Here is a 24,024-nt window from a genome sequence, read left to right on the forward strand (position 1 = left end):
GATTAACATTGTACACCAAAAAAATGCATGTGTTTTTTTTGCCCATGTGACAGCCATTAAGTGCATTGCTTTTGGGTATTGTGTTTTTAAAATTGAATTGCACAATATTTATTTTGTAAATGTGGCGATGCAAATGTGGAGGCCATGAGAGAAGAAAGAAAAAAAGCACTATGAGGGAAAAAAAGAGAAGAAACGAAGGCAAAGAAGGGCACAGCGGATGAGCTCTGGCTGGACGGTCCTACTCTGCCACCATCTTGGACTGTTGATCTGGTCCTCTCCAAGGTAAGATTGAGTCCCAGTTGGAAAGTACAACACACAATCACAATCTTGGATACAGTCACAGGACAGCATTCTGAGATATGCCTGACCTGTCCAAACATCAAAAACATAACTTGAGTAGTCCAATTGTCCTCTGCACCACTTGATGCAGTACTGTATGAGTGATGCTATAATGTTCTTGCACCTTAATGATGGTCCTGTAAAATAGTATCATAAGCCATAATACCAAAAAGTCACTCCATAATTGCTGGTATAGAAATCATTGCCTGTTACATCCTTGAGTTTGATGAGATGAATGAATCATGTGTACTTCCCTGTACTTCTTGTATTCATGTCTAGAATCTGCATCACATACATTGATTACATTCAAAGAATGGAAACCTTCCCTGTTAATAAATGAAACAGCATACTGTGGTCGTGCCTTCAATGGAATCTGATTGTCAACAGTCGCATTCACCTTCAGGAAGCCTTCAATCCTTGTGGAAAGTGAGAGGTGTCTTCTTAATTTTCATACAGGACATATCAAAGTCAGTGAATCCCAAACCCTTCTGGAAGTTTGCCTCGGTCACCAGGTTAGTGCAGTAAACTGTGAGATATTGCACGCCACCAGTCCCACATTGAAATAAACTAGAAATGAAGAATTTCAGTGCTATATTGGCTTTTGCCACCACTGCTAAGTGTTTGGCATATCAAGTATGGCACCAAATCTTCATTCAACACCTCACAGAAGCATCCAATTATGTTCTGTTCTAATAAGAGTCACTGGACTCTAAAACGTTAACTCTGCTTTCTCCCCACAACTGCTGAGCTTCACCAGCATTTCTATTTTGCTTTCAGATCTCCAGCATCTGCAGTTCTTTGTTTTCGTTTCTCGCATTCAATTGCATCTTTGGCAAAGTGCCTCAGACATCGGACATCATTTCACAAGATGTTCTTAGTGTGTACACTCTCTGGAGTGGATGAACTGTCCTTTGCATACACAGTCGACAATGATGCAGGACCTTCCTTTGATGAGCCTTGTGTTATCAAGAATATCAACATGATGTCCAGCATGGAAACTTCACTAGAAAAAGGCATTTTGTAAACCTGCAGGTGATGGTAGCCAAATGTAAGAGAATTCTGTAATGACTGACTCAGAGTGAAATGTAATATTAGATACCACGTTGAAAGTTCATCTCAGCAATTCAGTAACATGTTTAATGCAGGCATTGGACTTTTTGCTACATCTCCAGAATTTTCACTTTGAACATTTAATCACCTTGTAATTGGAAAAGACTATTGAAAGCAATACATTAAAAATTCTCACCATGAGAAATAGAAGGATCTCTGTAACAGCTGATAGCCTTTTAAAACTGATAATAGCACTATTTCCTATATATGTTACAAAATTCATTACATTTGTATTGTTCAAGTACAGTTTAAACATTTAAACAACCGTTTTTAAAAGTTCTTCAAAATCAACATTTGCAAATGTGATTTTCAGGTTTCTCTTAAGCCACATAATTCATACTTTACTTTAATTCATATCTTCAGGGGATTGAGCCAGAGTTTATGACTTCTTATTAATTTGAACTGCAGCCCTTTGAATTTCAGTAAATGGTCAAGAATCATACATCCCCATGTAAAAACCTCAAAATATTACCTAGGCCTTTTCAAAAAATTTACTCAGGCTACAGACCTACATTCAGACTTGCCGGGAGATGGGGAATTATAAACATCCTCAACAATTCTTACAGAGTCACTCCATAAGGACTCCTGAGACATCTGATATGTCATTGCAATATGCACAGTCTCTAACTATAAAAAAACTGGCCAATCTGGTTCATTTTGTGTTTTTGCAGAACTCTGCAGAGCTTTCTGTAAACATAGAGCAATGTAGCAACAGAAAAAGATTATTCGACCCAATAACTCAACCTTTTTTGTTGATCTTAACTCTGCCTCCTCTGTGATTTGGTTGTTGTTTCTTGAAAATAAAATGTATTTGCTTCAATGAAGAGCGCGTTATTGTGGATCAGGGACAGCATGGTCACACTGCTCTGTGACAGTATCCCACTCAATCCTGAGGCAGATAGTACCTGCTGTCCCCAAAATCCCTTGTCCATACCTCAAGGAGTACTGTGGACTTCCTGGAACATCTTTACCACTTCCCAGTATTTCACAACTGGATTTCCTGCACAGATGTTCTAACATGAATGCCACCAATTCAATTGCATTGAGTCTCCGGATGTCACAACCCACTTTGTATCCTCACTCGCCCGGGCATCAGGTGTTTATGGTCTTTCTTGAATCTTTCTAGCTTCCTACCCATCAACAAGTAGAATGCCTGACAAGGAGTACAACTCCCTTCCTCTGTAGAATCAAGGAAGCGTACATGGGGATCCTGTACCCTAAATGTCCAATTGCCTATGCCAAAATCTGAGCTTCCAATGATCCCAGAACACCTTCACCTTCCCTCAGAGACTTCACCAGTTTCAAGTATTCTACCATCAGCATCAACCTGGACAGATGCCTTTCATCCTCATACACCGTGACTTGATCATGTCATACCTGACACATAGGAAGATGCCTTTGCTAATTGGACGTGCCTGCAGGTGTTCCTCAGGGTCATGGCCTCAGCCCAGTAGGCCCAAACATCTTCAGCCTTTTCATCAATGACCTTCCCTCCATCAGAAGTAGGGATGTTCTCTGATAAATACACAATGTTCAACACCATTCGTGACCCCTCATATATTGAAGCAGTCCGTGTTCTGGACAATATTCAGGCTTAGGTTAAAAACTGCCAAGTAATATTCATGCCACACAAACGCTAGGCAAATTCCACCTCCAATAGGAGACAATCGAATCACTATCCCTTGATATTCAATGGTGTTACCATTCTTGAAACCTCTACTATCAAATTCTGGGAGTTACTATTGACCAGAAACTTAACTAAACTAGCTACATAAAAACAGTGACTACAACAGCAGGTCAGAGGCTAGGAATACTGCAGCGAGTAATTCACCTTCTGACTCCCCAAAGCCTGTCTACTAACTATAAAACACAGGCCAGGAGTGTGAAGGAATACTCTCCACTTGCCTGGATGAATGCAACTCTAACAACACTCAAGAAGCTCAATACCATCCAAGACAAAGCAGCATGCTTGGAGTGCCACCATATCCACAAGCATTCACTCCCTCCACCACTGACGCTCAGTAACAGCAGTGTATACTATCTACAAGATGGACGTCAGCAATTCACAAAAGATCCTCAGACAGCACCTTCCAAACCTATGACCACTTTATCTAGAAGGACAAGGGTCGCAGATACATGGCAACACCACCACGGCCTACAACTTCCTCTCCAAGCCAATCACCATTCTTACTTAGAAATATATCACTATTCCTTCAGTATCATTAGGTCAAAATCCTTGAATTCCCTCCCTCACACCTATGTGGGTCTACCTAGGTGTGGCTAGGTGCCCTCCCACACAATGGAAGCAGTGAAGTATAATTAAACCTTGGTGGTGATAGGGTTGTGCAAGTGATGATTCCACTCAATGCTGCCACACGCAGCTGTTCCTGGTCTGCCAGCAAGTCACTGACCCACATGCTGTTCAATGCATAGTAACTGAGATCATTCCTGCACATGTTCATGTCAAGGACTCTGTGTTGGAAGACAATAAATACTAGGCACTTGCTCCAATTTTAACTTGTCCACTTCTATTTACTGGCTGGCCAATATCCTATTAGTTTTCCAAAAATGAACAAAGGCATGAATTGATGGCTATCAATACAGTGAAAGAAAATGAGTGGTTAGTTGGTTGTTTGTAGCATAAGTGTCTATGATATTTGTTTGTGAGAAGAAACACACGTGTGAATAAAAAGGACTGGAAAAGATGCGCTGGACAGTATGATATCATTTAGATGTATCTTAAAGCCATCTAACCCCATTGTCATCCACCATCCTCCCTGAAAATTACCCCAAGAGAGTCTCAGTGACACTCTGAAGGCTCAGAGAATGTGTAACAGGATATCTCACCCCTGGTTTAACTTGTAACCTGCAAGTCAGTTCCTCTAACAATATAGTCCTTTCTCAGTGCTCCCCACAACCCACAGACTCTGAGAGAGGTGTTACCAGTGAGGTTCAGTGAATGCATTAACTGCATATTTATTCCGAAATCTCTCTTAACTCAAGACAAGCAGAATAAAAAGAGTCAGCTTGTACTTCACTTTTAGATTAGATTCCCTACAGTGGGGAAACAGGGCTTTCGGTCCAACAAGTCCACACTGACCCTCCAAAGAGTGACCCATTTCCCTCTGGCTAACGCTATGGGCAATTTAACACAGCCAATTCACCTGACCTGCACATCTTTGGACTGTGGGAGGAAACTCACGCAGACACGGGGTGAATGGGCAAACTCCACACAACAGTTGCCTAAGGCTAGAATTGAACCTGGGACCCTGGTGCTGTGAGGCAGCAGTGCTAACCACTGAGCCACCGTGCTGCCCCCAATTACTTTATCAGCAACAAAAACAACATCATGTCGAGCTCTTTAAAACTATTTTTGTACTTCCCATAACTTTTGAGTTGAGGATTTTTCAGAATTGCTGTTGAGAGTGGAAACTGAAAGTATCTGATTACTTTTAACTGCAGAAAATATATTAAAGCCCATCACCAACAGAAAATAAAAATCAACTCCCCATGGGAATATTTTTCTCTTTGTGTTATTTAATATTTGGAACAGGTTAGTTCTGAACGGCACCTGTTGCACAACCATAACTGGACTTCCATTAAAAAATTCATTGTTTTGGGATTACAATGGAATCTTACCAATGAGATAATTTTTATGAGCTGCATACCACATATCCTGACACCAACTAAAATATACAACAGAGGAGAGAGGTATCAAATTCCTTGCGCTGAGTTTTATTGTCCCAACTCTCCTCAGGATCAGGATATTTAAGCTTCATTGGCAACCAGCTAAAACATGCTTAAGTATAAAATGTAATAAGGGAAACTCTGAGTGAAATGTCAATGGCTTTTGATAGGATTCAGAGAGGATAATTGTAGTAGCTGCCCGTTTAAGATAAATCATTGTGTTTTATAAAAATTAATCAGCAAGGCCAAGCTTTGAAATCATGACAAAAACGATTCCATCTAACGGAAGGATTTATATCCAAATAGCTCTCAATCAAATGTCACGGTAGGGATGTTAATGAGCACTATAAGGGAATACTTTGACAAAGCAAATTTTACCAGGAAATTAGCAACATATTAGATGGAGAAGGTGCGCAGGTGACAAACAGGAACATAGCCGAGAATGTGGTGCTAGAAAAGCACAGCAGATCAGGCAGCATCCAAAGAGCAGGAAAATCAACCTTTCAGGCATAAGCCCTGCATCAGGAACATACAGCACCTTAACAAAGAACACCAGGCAGAAATAGATGGAGGTTAAAAGAAAAGCTGACTAGCATCACATTAGAGAGTGAGTGTGTTAATATATAAGGGTTCTTGCAAATGAAATTGATGAATTACAAATGCAAATTTCCAAATGGGCTAATGATGTAGTGATTATAGACGAAACATGAGTAGGAATGAGATGTCAATCGATTCAAAATCGATAGGGAAAGGGAAAAAGAGAAGACAGAAGCTGGTGGTACAGGGAGTGGGGATGGTCAATATTTATCAATGATATTATTAAAGTTCCATAAAAGGACACTTAATGGATTCAAATATGAATGTATTTGGTTAGTTTTAAAGAACAGAAAGTAGCCTATTATGTTTAATTTGGATGCAAATAGTGAGAAGGAGATAGAAAAGCAACAGGGGTCAGTAAGTTTAATACTGTATTAAGAGCCAGGGACTTTCATTATTTTGAAAGAAGCTGGGAAAACCAGATAAAAGGACAGAGTGGATGAAGAATTCCTAAAATGTTGCAGAAGGTGTGCTTTATATTAATTTTGTAACCAGCCAATGAGAAAGGATCAGGTTCTGTTGAATAAAGGAAGGCAATCAAAGACAGATTTTATGCAGCCTCCTTGAGTTCACGGAGTGCATTCTGAAATTCCTCATTGTTGCGATCACACTCCAGGGCTCTCTGAAAGTATCCAATGGCTTCGGATTTCTTGCCATCCAATTGGTGCAAAAATCCCAATATGCCAAAGGCAACACTGTCTCTTGAATATTCGTCCAATCGATCTTCAGCAATTCCTTCTAATTCTGCTCGGCATTTCATCGACAGCCCTCCCCATGTCTTGATTTTTAAGCATTCTTTAAAATAATGAATAGCATTAGGCTGTGATCTTTTCCCGTATAGCTGGTATATTCCATAGTTCCCAAATATTAAGTGTCTATTTATGTAGTTGCAATCTTTATTTCTGATCATGTTTTCGTAGATCTCATCAATCTTGGAATATTCTTTAGTTTCTTTAAGGATTTCTATCAAATCAAGCATTGCAAAAATAAGTGATGGTTTCTGATCAAATGCTGTTTGGAAATGATATTTGCAAAGTTCAATCAAGTTTTTTCTTTCTTCATGAGCAAGATATTTATAAGGTGTCTTTTGCTGTTCAGACAACTTCTTTTTGTAGCATAAACCGATCTGGTGGTGAAGGAGTCCAGAGTTTGGTCTTAACATCAGTGCCTTTTTCAACATCTCGAGGGATTGTTCAACAGATCCTTCGATTCTTAAAGCTTTGGCCGCATATTGAATTAAATAGGGATCATTAGGAGAATTCAGAAGCACATCTTCTAACAATCTGTGAGATTCCTCTTTCTGTTGGAAATATTGTAGTCTTAGAGCCAGCGTGACCTTGAGAAAAGAGTCCTTTGGGTTCAGTTCCAATGCCCGATGTAACTGTTTCACTACTTTGCAGTGCTCAGGACTCTGAGGGACTTCAATATTTTGTTTAAGTCGGAACAGAGAGATTGCGTGAGCTGTATTCCACTCAATGTTATCAGGATCTGCTTCCAGAGCCTTCTCAATACACTCATTTGCCTCTTCATAATATTTCCAGCCAAATCTCAACAGGGACCAACCCTTCTCCCCGTATACTTCAGGAGTCATTGCTGTAAAGCGAGAGGCATCAGGGAACTGTTGGCAGATCCTCTCCAGCTTGTTGAGGTAGGCCTGAGCCTCTGCCACTTCTCCCACGTGGTAATAGACCCAGGCTGCATTTCCGTAGGTGACGATGCTCCACTTTTCAACATTCGACTTGTGATCCTTCCTCAGAATCTCCTCAGCTTCCCACAAATTATCGAATGCCTCCTCATGTTTACCTCGTACACAGTTGACAAAAGTAAGTAGATTGTAAGGCATGACTTTATATTGCACAACGTCAGCCTCAATTGTGTAATTTAATCGTTCCTGCAAATCATCCCACTCCTCATCCTCTACTTGCAGGGTCCACGTGAAGTGACATTGTAGCTGAAGCAGTTTCTCTTTCAGAGAATCCTTTGCGGTGTCACTGTAAGAAACAGGTGGAAAGATTTATTGTTTTTATTCAACCTTCAGCAAGAAATTAGCAATCTATTTCACACATGCAACCTGAATCTCAGCAAAGCCAATAAGTGGCTCAAAAACTCAAATAACAACCAGAATCTGAAACATGCGGATAGAACAAAATGAACAGACAGCACATATTAGTGGACAGGGAAAATGCTGAAAATAATCATCATGAATGATCCTGTTAAACAGAATCACAGCCTTCCTGAACATTAACACAGGAGGGTTCCAATGAAGATCTTGAAGGCTTGAGCAGTTGATACGAGGCTGCTTGAAACTCTGAGTTAATTTGTGACTTGAAAGTTAACAGATCCTACAGGGCAGTCCACTCCCAGTGCTCCCCATATTGGATTCATTAATTTGAAACAGTGAGGTCGCAAGAGCTGTATTCCACTCAATGTTATCAGGATTCTCCTCCAGCGCCTTCTCAATGCATTGATTTGCCCCTTCGTAATATTTCCAGCCAAATCTCAGAGGAGGTTCGGAGGCAGCATGTTCCTGATGGAACGAAAGGTGAGGCTGGTAGGAGTAGGCAGCCCTAGATAACAAGAGTTTTTGACGCCTTTGCTCAAGTAAACGAAGCAGGCATATTATATGAATAGGAGACAGTGATGTTTGCAGATGCTGGAGGTCAGAGTTGAGAGTGTGTTGCTGGAAAAGCACAGCAGGTCAGGCAGCATAATATGTAAAGGCAGCTGGGATCAAGTGAATTCTATGAGAAGTGAACAGGGTGTCAGAATACACTTAAAAGATGTATCAGGAGGGTTAACAGACGACACAGATGCTCGGGAACTTGGGGAAATAAACTGTGATGTAGTGAAGAGAACCACATTACAGAAGAGGAGGTGCTGGAATTCTTATAAAGCTTTAAGGTCGATAAATCCCCAGGACCTGATGAAGTGGGACTTTGTGGGAGGTTACAAATGAAGTTGTGGTGCTCCTAGCGAAAATATTTCTATCATCGACAGCCACAGAAGCAAAGCCTGAAGATTGGAGGGTGGCTAAGGTTGTGTCATTATTTAAGGAAGGCTGTAGGGAAATGCCTGGGAACCACAGGCTGGTGAACCTAATGTCCATGGTGGGTAAATCATGAGACCGGATTCTGAGAAACAGGATCTACAGGTATTTGGAGAGACAAGAACACATTTGGGATAGTCAGCACGGATTTGTGCATGGGAAATCAAGGTGTTGCCTTTTGATAGGTCAAACCAAGGCAGGATTTACACAGTCGATGTAGGGTCATGGGAAGTGTTATAGAACAAGGAGATCTAGGGGTACTGGTTCAATGTGAAAGTGTCCTTGAAAGTGGAGTCACAGGTCGACAGGGCGGCCAAAGAAGGCTTTTAGCATTCTGGCTTTCGTCGGTCAGAGCATTGAGTATAGGTTTGGGGATGTCTTGTTGCAGCTGTATAAGACCTTGGTAAGGCATAGTTGGAGTACTGCATGCAGTTTTGGTCACCCTACTATAGCGAGGATATTGTTCAACTAGAAAAAGTGCAGAAAAGATTTACTAGCATGCTACGTGGATTGGAAGGTTTCAGTTATAAGGAGAGGTTGGATACGCTGGGACTTTTCTCCCTGGAGCGTAGGAGACTAAGGGGGTGACCTAACAGAGGTCTATAAAATCATGAGAGGCATAGATATGGCATAGATAGCCAACAGCTTTTCCTCATGGTAGGGGAGTCTAAAACTCGAGGACATAAGTTGAAAGGGAGGGATACAAAAGGGTCCAGATGGGCAACTTTTTTCGCACAGTAGGTGTTAAGTATTTGGAACAGAGGTAGTCATGGAGGCAAGTACAACTTTGTTATTCAAGAAACATTTGGACAGGTACAAGGCTTGGATAGGTATGGAGGGAAATGGACCAAACGCAGCCAAATGGGACGAGATTAATTGTAAAAACTGGGCGGCATGGCCAAGTTGGGCCGAACTCTATGAGAGGGACCAATCCTTCCCCAAATCCTACAGATTAATCTGAGAAAGGTGTTGCCACAGAGCTACAGCTGACACTTCACCGCACCTGCTCTTTACACATAAAAATCTCTCTTACTTCATGATGAACACAGTAAAGACGGTCAGCTGCGGCTTCACTTCTGCTTCCCTTAATCAGCAGCAAAGGTAGAATCAGGTCTGCTTAGCTCTTCACAGCTACTTCCATACTCCTCACAACTTACACAGTATTCAGATTTTTCACAATTGAAATCGAGAATGGAAACTTAAAGCAGCGCGTTGTTGAGAATCTGCAGAAAATGTGTTAAAGCCCAGCTCAAATACAAAATATCAACTCGCCCCCACCCACCAACCGGGTTTATTATTTTCTTCTTGTTATGTGAAACTTGCTGCATGTTCACTCTGTTGATATTCTCACCTGTTGCACAGCAACAAAAACTGGACTTCCATAAAGAATTAATTGCTTTGTTATTACGATGGAGAGTGAACAATGAAAGACTTTCCATGGGCTATAAGCCACATACACCACATGCGGTGTGATTGAGGAGAATCACAGAGCCCACTTCTGCAGAAACACAACCTCCACTCAAAGCATCACATTTCCAACCTTGGCTCCCAGTGCCACACGTGTGCCTGTGGATAATGATACGCAGGCATCCCTGACAACCACCTGGAGTGTGAAAAGTTCAGGAAAGGTCTTCCTGAAATGTTTAAAATGCTGATAAGTTTCAATAGGATTTTGAGAGGGAATCTATTGACCTGATGTAAAAATCTGTAATTGAACAGAATTTGATTCAACATCACGATAGGGCAAATAATGACAGCATAGAGGAGAACTTGAATAATTAGACAGTGAGAGAGGTACTAGGGAGTAACAATCAAAGAGAGGGAGAACATGTGCAGAAGGTAATGGAGACAAACAGTAACAGAGCAAAGAATAGTAGGAAATGACATTAAATGAAGGTTCAAAACAAAGCTGTGTCAGAATGTAAACATGCTCATGTAAGGAACATTACATCTAAAATTGGTGAGTTACAAGAGAAAGTTTCCACATGGCGTTATGATGTAGTGACTATACAGAGTCCTGACTGAGCCATGAGTAGGTGTGGGAGCTAAACATTTCCGTCATCAATGAATTCAAGGAGGGATTAGAGAAGGAAAATGAAATAAGAGCAAAGGGTTTGGAGGGTGGGGATGTCAATATTAATCAAAGCTATTCCAGGTTGCTATTCTACAGAGAGATGCCAATGTAATGGATTCAAAGACTGAATACATTTGGTTTGAGGTAAGGAAAGGAGCTGTTGCCTATTGTAAATTCCAAATAGTAGGTAGGATGTAGAAGAGTGATTTGTCAGCAAACTTCAGAAAGATGCAAAAAGAATAGAACAATAAGAATCCGAAGTTTAATTATGTAATAAAATGTCAGAATAAGCAGAGGAAGGAGCTAGAAGGGTGAAGAATCTTAAAACACATGCAAGAGATGTGCCTTAAGTTAATGCATTTCTCACACCATGAGAGGATCACTCAGTCGGGATCTGGGCAATTCAAGCATTATGACGAAGGGTCACTGATCTCAAAACATTAACCCTGCTTCTCTGTCCACAGATGCTGCCAGACCAGCTGAGTTTCTCCAGCAATTCAAGCATCTTGAAGGAAGAGAGTATCTTGGATCATTGTGATGATAGTGTAAGGAAGTTTAAAACAATTATTGGAAGAGACAAAGAAGAATCAAAAGTGATTGCACAACTAGGTGAAATTCTATTTCAGGTATTTTAGTAATGGATCTAGCTCATGTGGACTGGAAACTAAACTGGTTAAGGAAGTCATTAATGGGAAATTGGCAGTTGTCAAAATGAAGATATTTCAAGTCCAAAATTAAACAAGGCAACGTAAAGTATTTTAGTAATGTAAATCAAAGTAGTAGCATTGCGTAGCACCAGCAAGATAGACTGAAGAAATTCACTAAAGTTCCTTAGCCAGCACTTTCCAAGCTCCTAACAATTTTCACCAAGAATAGAACAATAAGAATCAGAAGTTTAATTATGTAATAAAATGTCAGAAGAAGCAGAGGAAGGAGCTAGAAGGGTGAAGAATCTTAAGCTGATACATGGAAACATGATTACCTACCAGTTCCCTTCTCAACCACTCACCATTCTGACTTAGAAACAAATCTCTGTTCCTAATGCCTAAGATTTCACCTTAGCACTGGCATCTCAGAACTCAATTCTTCAGCTAACATCATCTCTTAAAAATTGCACAGTGGCAGAAAGGACTGTAACCGCATACATGGTTCAAAAGAGGATCAATTACTTTCCAGTGAGCTGCTGACTAATTTTTGCTGGATGTTGGTGCAACAGGGATCTGTTGCATTGATCTGTTGCAAATCTGCATTGATTTGACACAAGTCTCAGCGACGGGTGCAGCAGAATATATTCCACTAGGACAGCAACATGACAAGGAGACTGAACAGAGGTGACAAGGAGCATGAAGAGGAAGAGCTGTGTGAATAGGCTTCTCATCATGAAGCAACATCCAACCAGAGTCTCCAGGGAGCAATTCATCTTCCTCAGCATCAGTAAGGAACAGTGTGTTTCTATAAGGGCGTGCTTGCTGAAATCTGCTTCCTGCTGCAGCCATAACAGCATCCTCAGCACAGAGCAAGCATGCACCAGCTTCCTGCCAGGCTCAAATAGGTGGCATTTACAATATCTCCCATCTCTTCAGTTTCAGTATTGTTACTGATAACAGCCTTAGATAATGATGGTGAGCTCTAATGATAGTTCATGCACATTCCACATCAGCGAGCTTCTGCAGTCTTCAGTCTTAAATAAGACATTTACTGCCAATGCTTTCCATGTTTTATTGCACCCTCTAATCACTATTTTGATAAAGTGTTGTGCTGGAAAGAGCACAGCAGTTCAGGCAGCATCTGAAGAGCAAAAGAGTCAACGTTTCGGGTTTAAACCTAAGACAACAATTCTCTTGCAAGTCCTGATGAAGGATTAAGCATAAAACATTAACTTGCTCGCTCCTCGAATGCTGCTTGACCTGCTGGACTTTTTCCAGCCTCACACTTTATTGACTCTAACTTTTCCAGCAACAGCACTGCTCACTAACTTCTAATCACTATTTGCCCTATTCTGATTTCTGAAACCCAGATTTATTTTAATGGTTTCATTAAATTATAAACAGGATTTGTACCCCTGTCAATTGCAAATTGCCAGAAACTGCTGAACTATTTGTGGAAATGGGTATTTTGGATATAACTTCTAGTGATTTCCTAATTTGCTGCATTTGCAAATTAATGGCCCATCAAATTTGCCACAGAAAATTAAGTCTGATAGTTAATAATGTAAGTACAATTTTTGCAACGGGATAATTGGTAATAACTCCTAATCACGCTCACTCATCAAGAAAGTTAACAATTACAGGTGTGGAATTTGTTCCTTCGGGCAGCACAGTATTGGGGAATTTATTAGTGTATATATGCAAATGTTTAGAGTTTCTAAATGTTACTTTCATTCTCATTTTATCTACTATAAACCAATGTCATCTGTTACTTCAAACAAGTTAGTCAAACATGATTTACTTTAATAACCCCATGTCATCTGTCACCTAATTTTCCCAATGAAAGTTATTATTTTCTCAAATGAATATGTCTAAAATGTCACCAGTTCTGAGGTTAGGCTGCCTGCTGGATCATTGTAAGTCATAGAGTCATCAAGATGTACAGCATGGAAACAGACCCTTTGGTCCAACTTGTCCACGCTGACTAGATATTCTAAATAAATCTAGTCCCATTTGCCAGCATTCGGCCATTTCCCTCTAAACCTTCCTATTCAAAGATCCATCCCACCCTGGCGATGTTTTTCTACAGCCTCCACCACCAGGGAGATGGTACAGAAGTCTGAACACACGCACCAGCTGGTTTCAGAACAGTTTCTACCAGACTGTTGTTGCAATACTGAATGGTCTCACAAACTCTTACCATTTGCCTATACCTGTGTTTTTGTTTTTGCCACTGTTTACCTATTATTTACTATCTATGCTACTTAACTCTGTGATTTGCCTGTACTGCTCACAAGACAAAGCCTTTCACTGTGCCTCGGTACACGTGACAATAAATTCAAATCAATTCAATTCAATTCATATAACCATCCAGATGCCTTTTAAATGTTGTAATTGTACCAGCCTCCACCACTTCCTCTGGCAGCTCATTCCACACACGTACCAACCTCTGCGTGAAAGAGTTGCCCCTTAGGTCCCTTTTAAATCTTTGCCCTCTCACCCTAAACCTATGCCCTCTGGTTCTGGACTCCCCCACTCCAGGAAGAAGACCTTGTCTGTTTATCCTATCCATGCCCCTCATGATTTTATAAACCTCTATAAGGTCATCTCTCAGCCTCCAATGCTCCAGAGAAAATAACACAAGATAATTTGATCTTTCCCTATAGCTCAAACCCTCCAACTCTGGCAACATTCTTGTAAATCTTTTCTGAACCCTTTCAAGCTTCAAAACATCCTTCCTGTAGCAGGGCAACCAAAATTGCACACAATATTCCAAAAGTGGCCTAACCAATGTCCTATAGAGCCACAGTGTGACCTCCCAATTCCGATACTCAATGCACTAACTAAGGCAAACACCTTCTTCACTATCCTATCTATCTGTTACTCCACTTTCAAGGAGCTATGAACCTGCACTCTAAGGCCTCTTTGTTCAGCAACACTCCCCAGGACCTTACTATTAGGTGTCTAAGTCCTGCCTTGATATGCCTTTTCCAGGTTTATCATTCCCGCCTTTTTGAAATTGCTGTGACACTTGCGATATACTAGTTCTCTGGAACCACTCTCATATCGAAGGTGATTTTTTTTCCAAAAATATACTTTATTCATAAAAAAATGTTCATACACATCCATAGCCACTAGAGCAGTTTAAATCTGAACAATCTTTACATATTTTTGATTAGATAATTAAAGTGTGGAAATAGGCCCTTTGGCCCAGCAAGTCCACACCAACCCGCTGAAGAACAACCCATCCAGGCCCATTCCCTTACATTTAGCCCTTCACCTAACACTACGGGCAATTTAGCACAGCCAATTCACCTAACCTGCACATTTTTGGACTGTGGGAGGAAACCAGAGCACCCGAAGGAAATCCACGCAGAGACGGGGAGAATGTGCAAACTCCACACAGACAGTTGCCTGAGGCGGGAATTGAACCTGGGTCTCTGGTGCTGTGAGGCAGCAATTCTAACCACTGTGCCACCAAGAACAAACAAATCCAAGACATTTTTTACTTATACAAGACTGTATTTACATCCATTTGAGGCACTAGGAGGGCCTGATAATTGAGTGAGCTCCCATTGTCCTCAGACAGTGGTCTGTCCCCACTACACCTTGACGGCAGCTACCTCAAGTGTTAGTGCGCCCCTCAGCACATAGTCCTGGACCTTGGAATGTGCCAGTCTGCAACACTTAGTTGAGGTCAACTCTTTACATCGGAAGACCAACAGATTTCAGGCAGACCAAAGAGCATCTTTCACTGAGTTGACGGTCTTCCTGGTGTGGTCAATGTTTGTCTTGGTGTGCGTAGCGGGGAACTGACTGTAGAACTCAGAGTGCTGTGTCACTGAGCTGCTCAGGACCAACCTCAGCGAAAACCACTGCATCTTTCTCCAGATTTCCTTCGCTCAGGCACATTCCAGGAGGAGACATGTGACAGTCTCTACCACCCCCCTCCCAACAACTGCTTTGAGGGCAGTGTGCAGCAGGTCAGAGAGTCTGAGCACACATGAAGGATCTCACAGGTTGTACCCTTCTCAATACTAGCCAAGTGATGTCTTGGTCCTTGTTGGAAAGCTCTGGTGATGAGACATTCTGCTAAATGACTTTGACAGTCTGCTCAGTGAACAATGTGACAGGATCCACCCTCTCCTTTTCCCATCTAATCTTGAGGACATTACATGCTGACTACTTTTTGATGGACTTGTGGTCAAAGGTATTTTTCACTGCAAATCACTCCATGAAGGTCAGGTGATATGGAAGGGCCCGACTTCTTGGAGCGTTCCACGGCAACAAGGCCAGTCCCATTCTTCACAGCTCCAGGGAATTGGAGATACAACCAATGTCTCCATGGTCTCCAAACTCATTTGCCTCAGCAACTTGAGATGCAGCCTACCCAGATCTGGTAACTCTAGTGTGCTTCAACCTTTTAATTAAGTCTTTACAAAAACTTGCTTTTTATCCTTGAAAGGGAGTATGTAAACAGTACAGGTTTACTGGTAATTGCGAAGTTCTTATGAACAGTTTGAAGTGTGAATATGTCATGATATGATTGGATAATATAGTCATATGTTTTAGTGAGAATGTGATTGGACAATGTAGTCCATGTGTCCTAACTTGGAATGTGAATTTAGTGAATCTGGTTGGTTGGAGTAGTGGGTGAGTAAACGTGTAACCTGCAATTGGAAACTTTTTATCTGTAAAAATAGGTTAAAACCTTAATTCTTGCAATAAAATTTGAACTGTACGCCATTTTCTTGATGTGTCTATTGTGGCATTTCTGTATCTTTAAGAGGGTATTTTGTCTTGGTTTCTTTTAAGGGAGAGATTGAACGAGAGGTGATGAGCTGGCTACTGAAGATCACTGGAGTAAACAGTTTGGGAGGCCGTTTGTTAATGCAACCTGAATGGGTGTGGCCAGCTTTCATAGATCAGGATTTCTGAGTAGCATAAGAAGCTATTGGTGTCTCAACAGAGTGGCAAAATTCAGTAAATGTCTCCTGGCTGCTACTCTGTCTGAATTTTCTTATTCTTCTGCTAAGGCCTTTCTCTCCCTTTCTTTCTCCTATGCTTTTAATCATAATTCAAACTGTTTCATTTCCTTTTCTCTTTCTTATGTCTCTAATTCAAGTTACTTCATTTGCAATTGAATTTTAGCCAATTCCAGAGATTCAGATGGCATCTGCGGCAATTTGAAATGCTGCGCAGTTGCCACGGCTACCACCCCTTTCCTCACAGATGCAGGCAACCCAAACACCAGCTTGTTTGCCAATTCTGAAAGCTTTCTTTTCCTCATTTCACTCCCAAAGTCACTTCTTCAACTCCCAGAAATTTCTTACTGATTGGAAGAGCCATTACTACACAAGGCACACCCTGTTTGAACCAACTGAATTCAACACCTGAAAAACGACATCAACAATTACCATGCTCAGTGTTTGAGTCCAACAATCCGAAACCCATGGGGTGACCTGGTGGCTCAGTGGTTAGCACTGCTGCCTCACAGCACCAGGGATCCAGGTTCGATTCCAACCTTGGGCAGCTGTCTGTATGGAGTTTGCACATTCTCCCCTCTGTCCGTGTGGGTTTGCTCCAGTTTCCTCCCACAGTCCAATGATGTACAGGTCAGGTGAATTGGCCATACTAAATTGCCCATAGTATGCAGGAATGTACATTTTGGGTGCATTGATCTGGGGAAATTTAGGGTGGGGAGGTGAGTATCTCTTCAGAGGGTCGCTGTGGATTATTGGGCCTGTTTCCGCCCTATAGGAATTCTAATTCCAACTTGGAATTATGATTTTTGATTCTGAAAAGAGCCCCCAACTTGTTATGGAGCAGACCGGATCACCTCAAAATATTTTAAGAAGGTAGGCTAGACCCTAACTTTTTCTTATTTTCAAGGTAAATGTAATGCAACAATTCAAACTACTCAACGTTAACATAACACAATTTATTTAAACACTGTAGTTTAAACACAACCAAAGGAAGAGGAATTCAGAATAACTTAACTCTACTGGAAATTTGACAAAATAACAGATACAGTAACTGTTACTAATTAACTGTTTCAAAATAGTAACATCCCAGAAACACACCTCTTGCCAAAAAATAAAGAAAAATTCAGACATAGATTCTTACATGCAGTTCGGAGAAAGTGAGGAGTGCAGATGCTGGAGATCAAAGCTGAAAAATGTGTTGCTGGAAAAGCGCAGCAGGTCAGGCAGCGTCAAAGAAGCAGGAGAATCGACATTTCGGGCATAAGCCCTTCTTCATGATCCCTCCTCATTCCTGAAGAAGGGCTTGTGCCCGAAACGTCGATTCTCCTGCTCCTTTGATGCTGTCTGACCTACTGCGCTTTTCCAGCAACACATTTTTCAGCTCTTACATGCAGTTCTCCAATCCAGGAGGAAAAGAGAAAATTAAGAGAGAGTAGCAGCCAGGAGACATTCACTGAAGCTGCCAACTCTGTAGAGACCCCAATAGCTTCTGATGCTGCTCAGAAATCCTGATCTGTGAGAGTTGCCCAAATCCATTCAGGCTGCATTAACAAAAACCGAAGGCCTCCCAAGCCTCAGTGATGTTCAGTAGCCAGTTCAGTCCTTCTCGTTCAATCTCCCTCTTAAAAGAAACCAGAACTAAATAACCTCTTAAAGCTGCAGCATTTTCACACTATCTCCCGTGCATGGATAAATAAACATTTAAACAAAGAAACCTCTGCTATCTCTTTCTGTTTGTGTTGCTACTTATTCAGAAAGAATGAAAAATATTTGCATTTTCCCTTTCATATCATCAAAACATTACACTGGTGTAATGATTATAATGTAATCACAATCAGTGGTTTTGTTTAAAGGCCTTTAACTCATGGATAATTTTTATTGCATATTATCTTTTTTAAATTGTCTGCTCTGTATGGAAACTCTGTTTAGTTTTTGCAACAATATTGTCTTGTATGAGTGATTTAGAAGTGCTGGTGTTGGACTGGGGTGGACAAAGTTAAAAATCACACAACATCAGGTTATAGTCCAACAGGCTTATTTGGAAGCACTAGCTTTTGGAGCACTGCTCCTTCATCAGGTGGTTGTGGAGCAGAATCATAAGACACAGGATTGTAGTGTCATGGAATGTAATATTAAACATATTTAGCTTAAGTCTTTCACCTTTTGGAATGACAATGTTAGTTTTAGTTCCTTCATATGTAAATCCAGAACTTTTTTAAAGTTACGTTCTCAAGATAGCTTTTAACAATAGGTGTCATCTCAGCTCAGATAATGCATTGAAGGTATGAAATTAAAGTCTGCCTGTGTCCCAATTTTATGTCAAATTGATTCTATTTCTAAAATGTGATTTACAGAATCTTACACAGATTTATGCAGTTTTTGAGCAAAATAAAATGTAAACTTCACCCCACAAACCTGTGTGTGTGTGTGTGTGCAGAGGAGACTGAGTGAGAATGTGCATGTTGGTGTGTGTGGGGGGATGAGTGCCTGTGAGAGAGTGTGTGTCTGTGCGTGAATGTAATGGGGTATAAGTCTGTGAGAGTGTGTGTGTATGCGTGTGTGTGTGTGCGTGTGTGTGAGAGAGAGAGAGAGAGAGAGAGAGAGACAGAGAGAGAGAGCAAGGTCCCGGTTGAGGCCATCCCCATGGGTACCATGGATAGCCAAGTTTGGTACCTATGGGGATGGCCTCGTCACACTGCAGGTGACATCAGTCCACTATACACACTCACACACACACACACTCCTCCAGACCCACACACTCACGCAGACGCTCTCTCATACACAAGCTCTCTCTCATATGCTCACACACACAAACCCCCACACACACTCACAGGCACTCACACTCCACCCCTGCCCCATACGCACCCACATGCACACTCTCACTTGGTCTCCCCTGCGCGCGCGCGCACACACACACCTATAGGTTTGTGAGGTGAATTTGTACTTGCAGACTTACATTTTATTTTGCTCAAAACTGCATAAATCTGTATAAGATTCTGTAAATCCCACTTTAAAAATAGAATCAGTCTGACCTAACATTGGGACACAGACAGACTTCACACCTTCAGTGCATTATCGGAGCTGAGATGACACCTATTGTTAAAAACTATCAAAAGCTAGTGACTCCAATTAAACCTATTGGGCTATAGCCTAGTGTTGTGGGATTTTTAACTTTGTCCTGTATGAGAATATGGATCTGTCACAAGCTGGCATGGTTCATCAATGTTGAACTTCATGAGCAGGATGATGAGCTTACAAATCATTTAATTGATCCTGCATCAAGTGAAGGATAAATGAACTTTTATTATACAAATACTAATATATCAGAAGAATGATTAATTGAGAAAATAATGAAATGAATTAGTAAACAGATCAACTAATAAAGCATTAATTGAGATCTTTACATGAGCTCATTAACTGATTGGGAATGGATAAAGGTTTATAAGGGTAAGTTTAGCGAGAGAAAATCAGGTGCAGTTTATTTTTTACTCTAATGTATTTTTTAAGATTTTGTGTTATTTTCAATAGAAGCAAATATGATGTGAAAGAAAACTTTCTTCACACAGTGAGTATTTAGGGTCTGGAATGCTCGGGCTAAAAGCATTTTGGAGGCAGGTTTAACTGAGGCATTCAGGATGGCTTTGGATGATTATTTGAATGGAAACAGCATGCAGAGGTATACAGAAGTGGCAAGAAAATTATAAATTATAATACTCACTTGGAGTGCCAGTGTATCCATTATGGGCCAAAGGTCTCCAGTGTTATAACAATTCTGTGATTTGAGATTCAAAGAAGTACATTTTCCTGCATTTGATAGCTCTCGTGAAAAGTAAATCCGAGCACAAAAGAGTCCTTTCAATTTTATGTGCACATTGATTTTATTCACTAACATAGAGGAGACTCTATCCATCTGTCAGGCCTCTTCAAAGAAATATTTTTGGTGCAAAACACAGACAGAAAAATAAAAGCAATGAGCCAGGAGTTCAAATTCAACTGAAAAAGTAATAGTTATTATAGAGCACTGGCTCCAAATTGGACTTGAATAGGAGCAAAGTATTCCAGGTTAGAGATGTTTGAAAAGGACTGGGAAATGGAAATAACATAAGATCTAAGATTTGTTTTGCATTAATTACAAGGCTTAGGTCAAAAATCACACAACACCAGGTTATAGTCCAACAGGTTTAATTGGAAGCACACTAGCTTTCGGAGAGACGCTCCTTCATCAGGTGATAGGAGCGTCGCTCCGAAAGCTAGTGTGTTTCCAATTAAACCTGTTGGACTATAACCTGGTGTTGTGTGATTTTTAACTTTGTACACCCCAGTCCAACACTGGCATCTCCAAATCAAGGCTTAAGTCAGTTGCAAATGCAAGCTAAGTTGAGAGAGCAGATCGATAACAGACCTCCAACTCAGGTTAGCTCTACACAGGTACGGAAGTGATTTTACATTTCACAGATGTTATTAAGCTTCCCATAAGAAGCACAATTTGGCTCTGGTCAATAGTTGAGTTCACAATAGAACACCAGTCCTCAACCTCCAACTGACTGAATGTTTTATCTCTTGTTTAAAGTCTATCTTCTGTTTTCTTTTTAATGATGTTGCATACTTTAATATTCCATATCTTTATGTTGTAAGCTATCCCCAGCTTGGCCCTGCACTATTTTAAATTAACCCCGTTATTGTCCAACTGGTTGGTCAATCAATATCTAACTGCCCTTTCATGATGGCACCATGACCTTGATTTAGATCATTACCATTTAGGGGCTCCAGATTCTTGCTTCCTTGTCATTTATTCATCAATAATAATCATTTAATGAGATAAATGGACTCTTGTCCCATTTCACAGCATTATGTGGAGATATGTTTAATATGAACTACTTAAAACCATAACTACTACCCTGAGTTAACCACGTTCTCACAAATTTGAAAGGAGAACCTCTGAATCAGTCCTTTTCATCACTTCTTGACATGTCGTGATTTGTAGAGAGGTGCAGCTAATGTCATATTGAGATTATCCTCCATACCCAAAATGACCTCACAGAGGCCGGTATCCTGTCAACAAGTCACCCTTTATTTACACATGTAAAGTCCTTGACACCAATCCAGCTACTGAACCAGCTTTCAGAGTGAGCAGAACCTCTGACACTCCTGTTTATATCTGTCAGTCAGGATCAGACTAACAGCCCCAATCAGGGAACTCATATTCTATGAGATCCACCTGGTCGACCTCATCACAATCAGCACTATAACTGTGTGGTCATGTTACATGTAGAATAACATTTTAAATGTACTTCAGAATATGTTGATTAAGTGCTAATAGCACAACAATAAAACAATCTTTGTGGTACAACAAGAAAAGGACAGCCATATTAATGAAAGATTTTCTTACAGCAGTAGAAAGAAAGGACTTTAGTGAGAGTGATCAGGCAGTCAAAATATTTTGGGTATAATTAAGGAATAGCAGTGGAAAAGACAGAAATATGTTACATAATACTTCCATGGCTACAGGATGTCACAAAGTATTTTATAGCCAATGAACTACCTTTTGAACTGTTATAATGTGCCAACTCTAGCAGCAATGTAATAGTGAAAAGATAACACACGTGTGAGATATTTACTGAGGGGCAAATACAAACCAGGACTCAGGATCACTCCCCTCTTGTTCTCTGACATAGTGATATGAAATCATATGCATCCACCAGAAAAGGCAGATGAATATTTCATCTAAAGGACAATAACTGCAGTATTGTAGTACTCTCTCAGTAATGCAGTAGAGTGGTAACCTTGGATTTTGAGCTCAAGTCCTGGAGTAGGACCATCATCTTTGATTCCTGATTATCATATGGTCATGGATAATGTATATATGATCGCACTAGTAAGAGACAAATTAAGAAAATAGGAAAGAGGTGAAGGAGGTAAGCAAGGAAGTGGGGAGAACGAAGGAAAATTCTAAAGGTAGTGATATAAATTAATAACTCAAAAAGGGGAATGAATTTTTATTTCATGAACTTGAGTTGACAATGTTAAATGAGGCTGATGCAGAACAAAATCCTCTCATATTTGATTTGACAATGAATTTTTGCTTGGTACCAAAATGTAGTGAAGAGGAACTGGAGATGCATTTTGGGGTTTTGAGAGAATTGACTTGAATCTGATTTGAATTTAGTTGATTTGATTTGATTTATTATTGTCATGTGTACCTAGGTACAGTGAAAAGTTTTTTGTGTGTGCAGTATGGGCAGGTTATAACATACAAAGTGCATAAGGGTAATAGAACAGAGTGAGGAATACAATGTAATGTCTGCAGAGAAGGTGCGCAGAGAGCGAGATCAACATCAAATTTAAAATTTGAGAGGTCCATTTAGAAGTCTAATCACAGTGGGGAAGAAGCTGTTCTTGAATCTGTTCATTAATGTTTTTAAGCTTTTATATCTTTAGGCCAATGGAAGAGATTGGAAGAGATTATAACCAGGGAGGGTGGGGTCTTTTGATGATGTTGGCTGACTATCTGAGGAAACAAGAAGTGTAGATGGAGTCAATGGATGGAAGGTTGGCTTGTGTGATGGACTGGACTATGTTAACAGTTCTGTTTCACAGAGCAGTTGCCATACCAAGGCGTGATTCATCTGGGTAAAATGCATTCTGTGGTGCAGCTATAAAAATCTATAAAAAAAAGAGTTTTTATGGACATGCCAAATTTCCTCAGCATCCCAAGGAAGTAGAAGCGTTGTTGTGCTTTCTTGACAGTTGCATCAATGTGGGTGAATCAAAACAGACTGTTGGTGGTCAACATTCCCAATACTTGATGCTCTCAACCATGTCCACCTCAGCTCCATTGATGCAGTCAGAGGGCGTGCCCTTCACCTTGCTTCCTGAAGTCAATGACGATCTCATTCATTCTGCTGATGTTGAGGGAGGGATTGTCATCTTCACACCATGCCACCAAGCACTCTCTTTCTTGTACTTTATCTTGTCATTATTTGAGATCCACATACAAGGGTAGTGTGATCAGTGAACTTGCAGATGGAATTAGCGTGAAAGTTGGCCACACAGTCATGAGTGTACAAGGAGTATAGTAAAAGGCTGATAACATAACTTCACAGGGTGCCGGTGTTGAGGGTCATTGTGAAGGAGGCACTGTTGCCTATTCTCACTGATTGCAGTCTACGGGTCAGGAAACTGAGGATCCAGTTGCAGAGGCTGAAGCAGAGTCCAAGGTTTCAGGGTTTTGGAGGTAAGTTTAGGTGGAATTATAGTGCTGAAGGTGAAGCTGCAGTCAATCAGTAGGAGCCTGACGTAGGTATCCTTGTTATCCTGATGTTCCCGGAATGACTGCTGTTGGCTTAAAAATCAATAGGTTGTGCTGCTATGAAGTGTTTATTCAAAGAAGATTACTTACCTCTTACTGGATCCAAGTGAGTGCTTGGGAGTAAAGATATTCATCCCCAAAGCTTTCAAGTTAGGGTTAGAATTAAATCAGTCTTATTTACCTGTTGGTAACGATTTAAATCCTATGAGCATGATCTACAATGTCAGGTT

At 40.7% G+C, this 24,024-nt stretch overlaps 1 protein-coding gene across 1 annotated transcript; it reads right to left on the minus strand.

Annotated features, from left to right (window-relative positions):
- Nucleotides 1–5,932: 5,932 nt before the first annotated feature.
- On the minus strand, nucleotides 5,933–23,928 carry LOC140463275 (interferon-induced protein with tetratricopeptide repeats 5-like). The gene is made up of 2 exons (XM_072557031.1): nucleotides 23,885–23,928; nucleotides 5,933–7,724 (listed from the first exon to the last, which is right to left on the minus strand). Exons 1-2 carry the CDS (start codon nucleotides 23,926–23,928, stop codon nucleotides 6,284–6,286), a joined length of 1,485 nt encoding a protein of 494 aa, XP_072413132.1. The 3' UTR covers nucleotides 5,933–6,283.
- Nucleotides 23,929–24,024: the final 96 nt, after the last annotated feature.

Source organism: Chiloscyllium punctatum, chromosome 38 (assembly GCF_047496795.1).
Source record: "Chiloscyllium punctatum isolate Juve2018m chromosome 38, sChiPun1.3, whole genome shotgun sequence".
NCBI classification, from domain to species: domain Eukaryota; kingdom Metazoa; phylum Chordata; class Chondrichthyes; order Orectolobiformes; family Hemiscylliidae; genus Chiloscyllium; species Chiloscyllium punctatum.

Coding starts and splice junctions, on each gene's coding strand:
- LOC140463275 (XM_072557031.1), bottom strand. CDS start 23,928: ATGAATATCTTTACTCCCAAGCACTCACTTGGATCCAGTAAGAG. Junction 7,725..23,884: donor TCACTTGGATCCAGTAAGAG/GTAAGTAATCTT, acceptor TGTTTCTTACAG/TGACACCGCAAAGGATTCTC.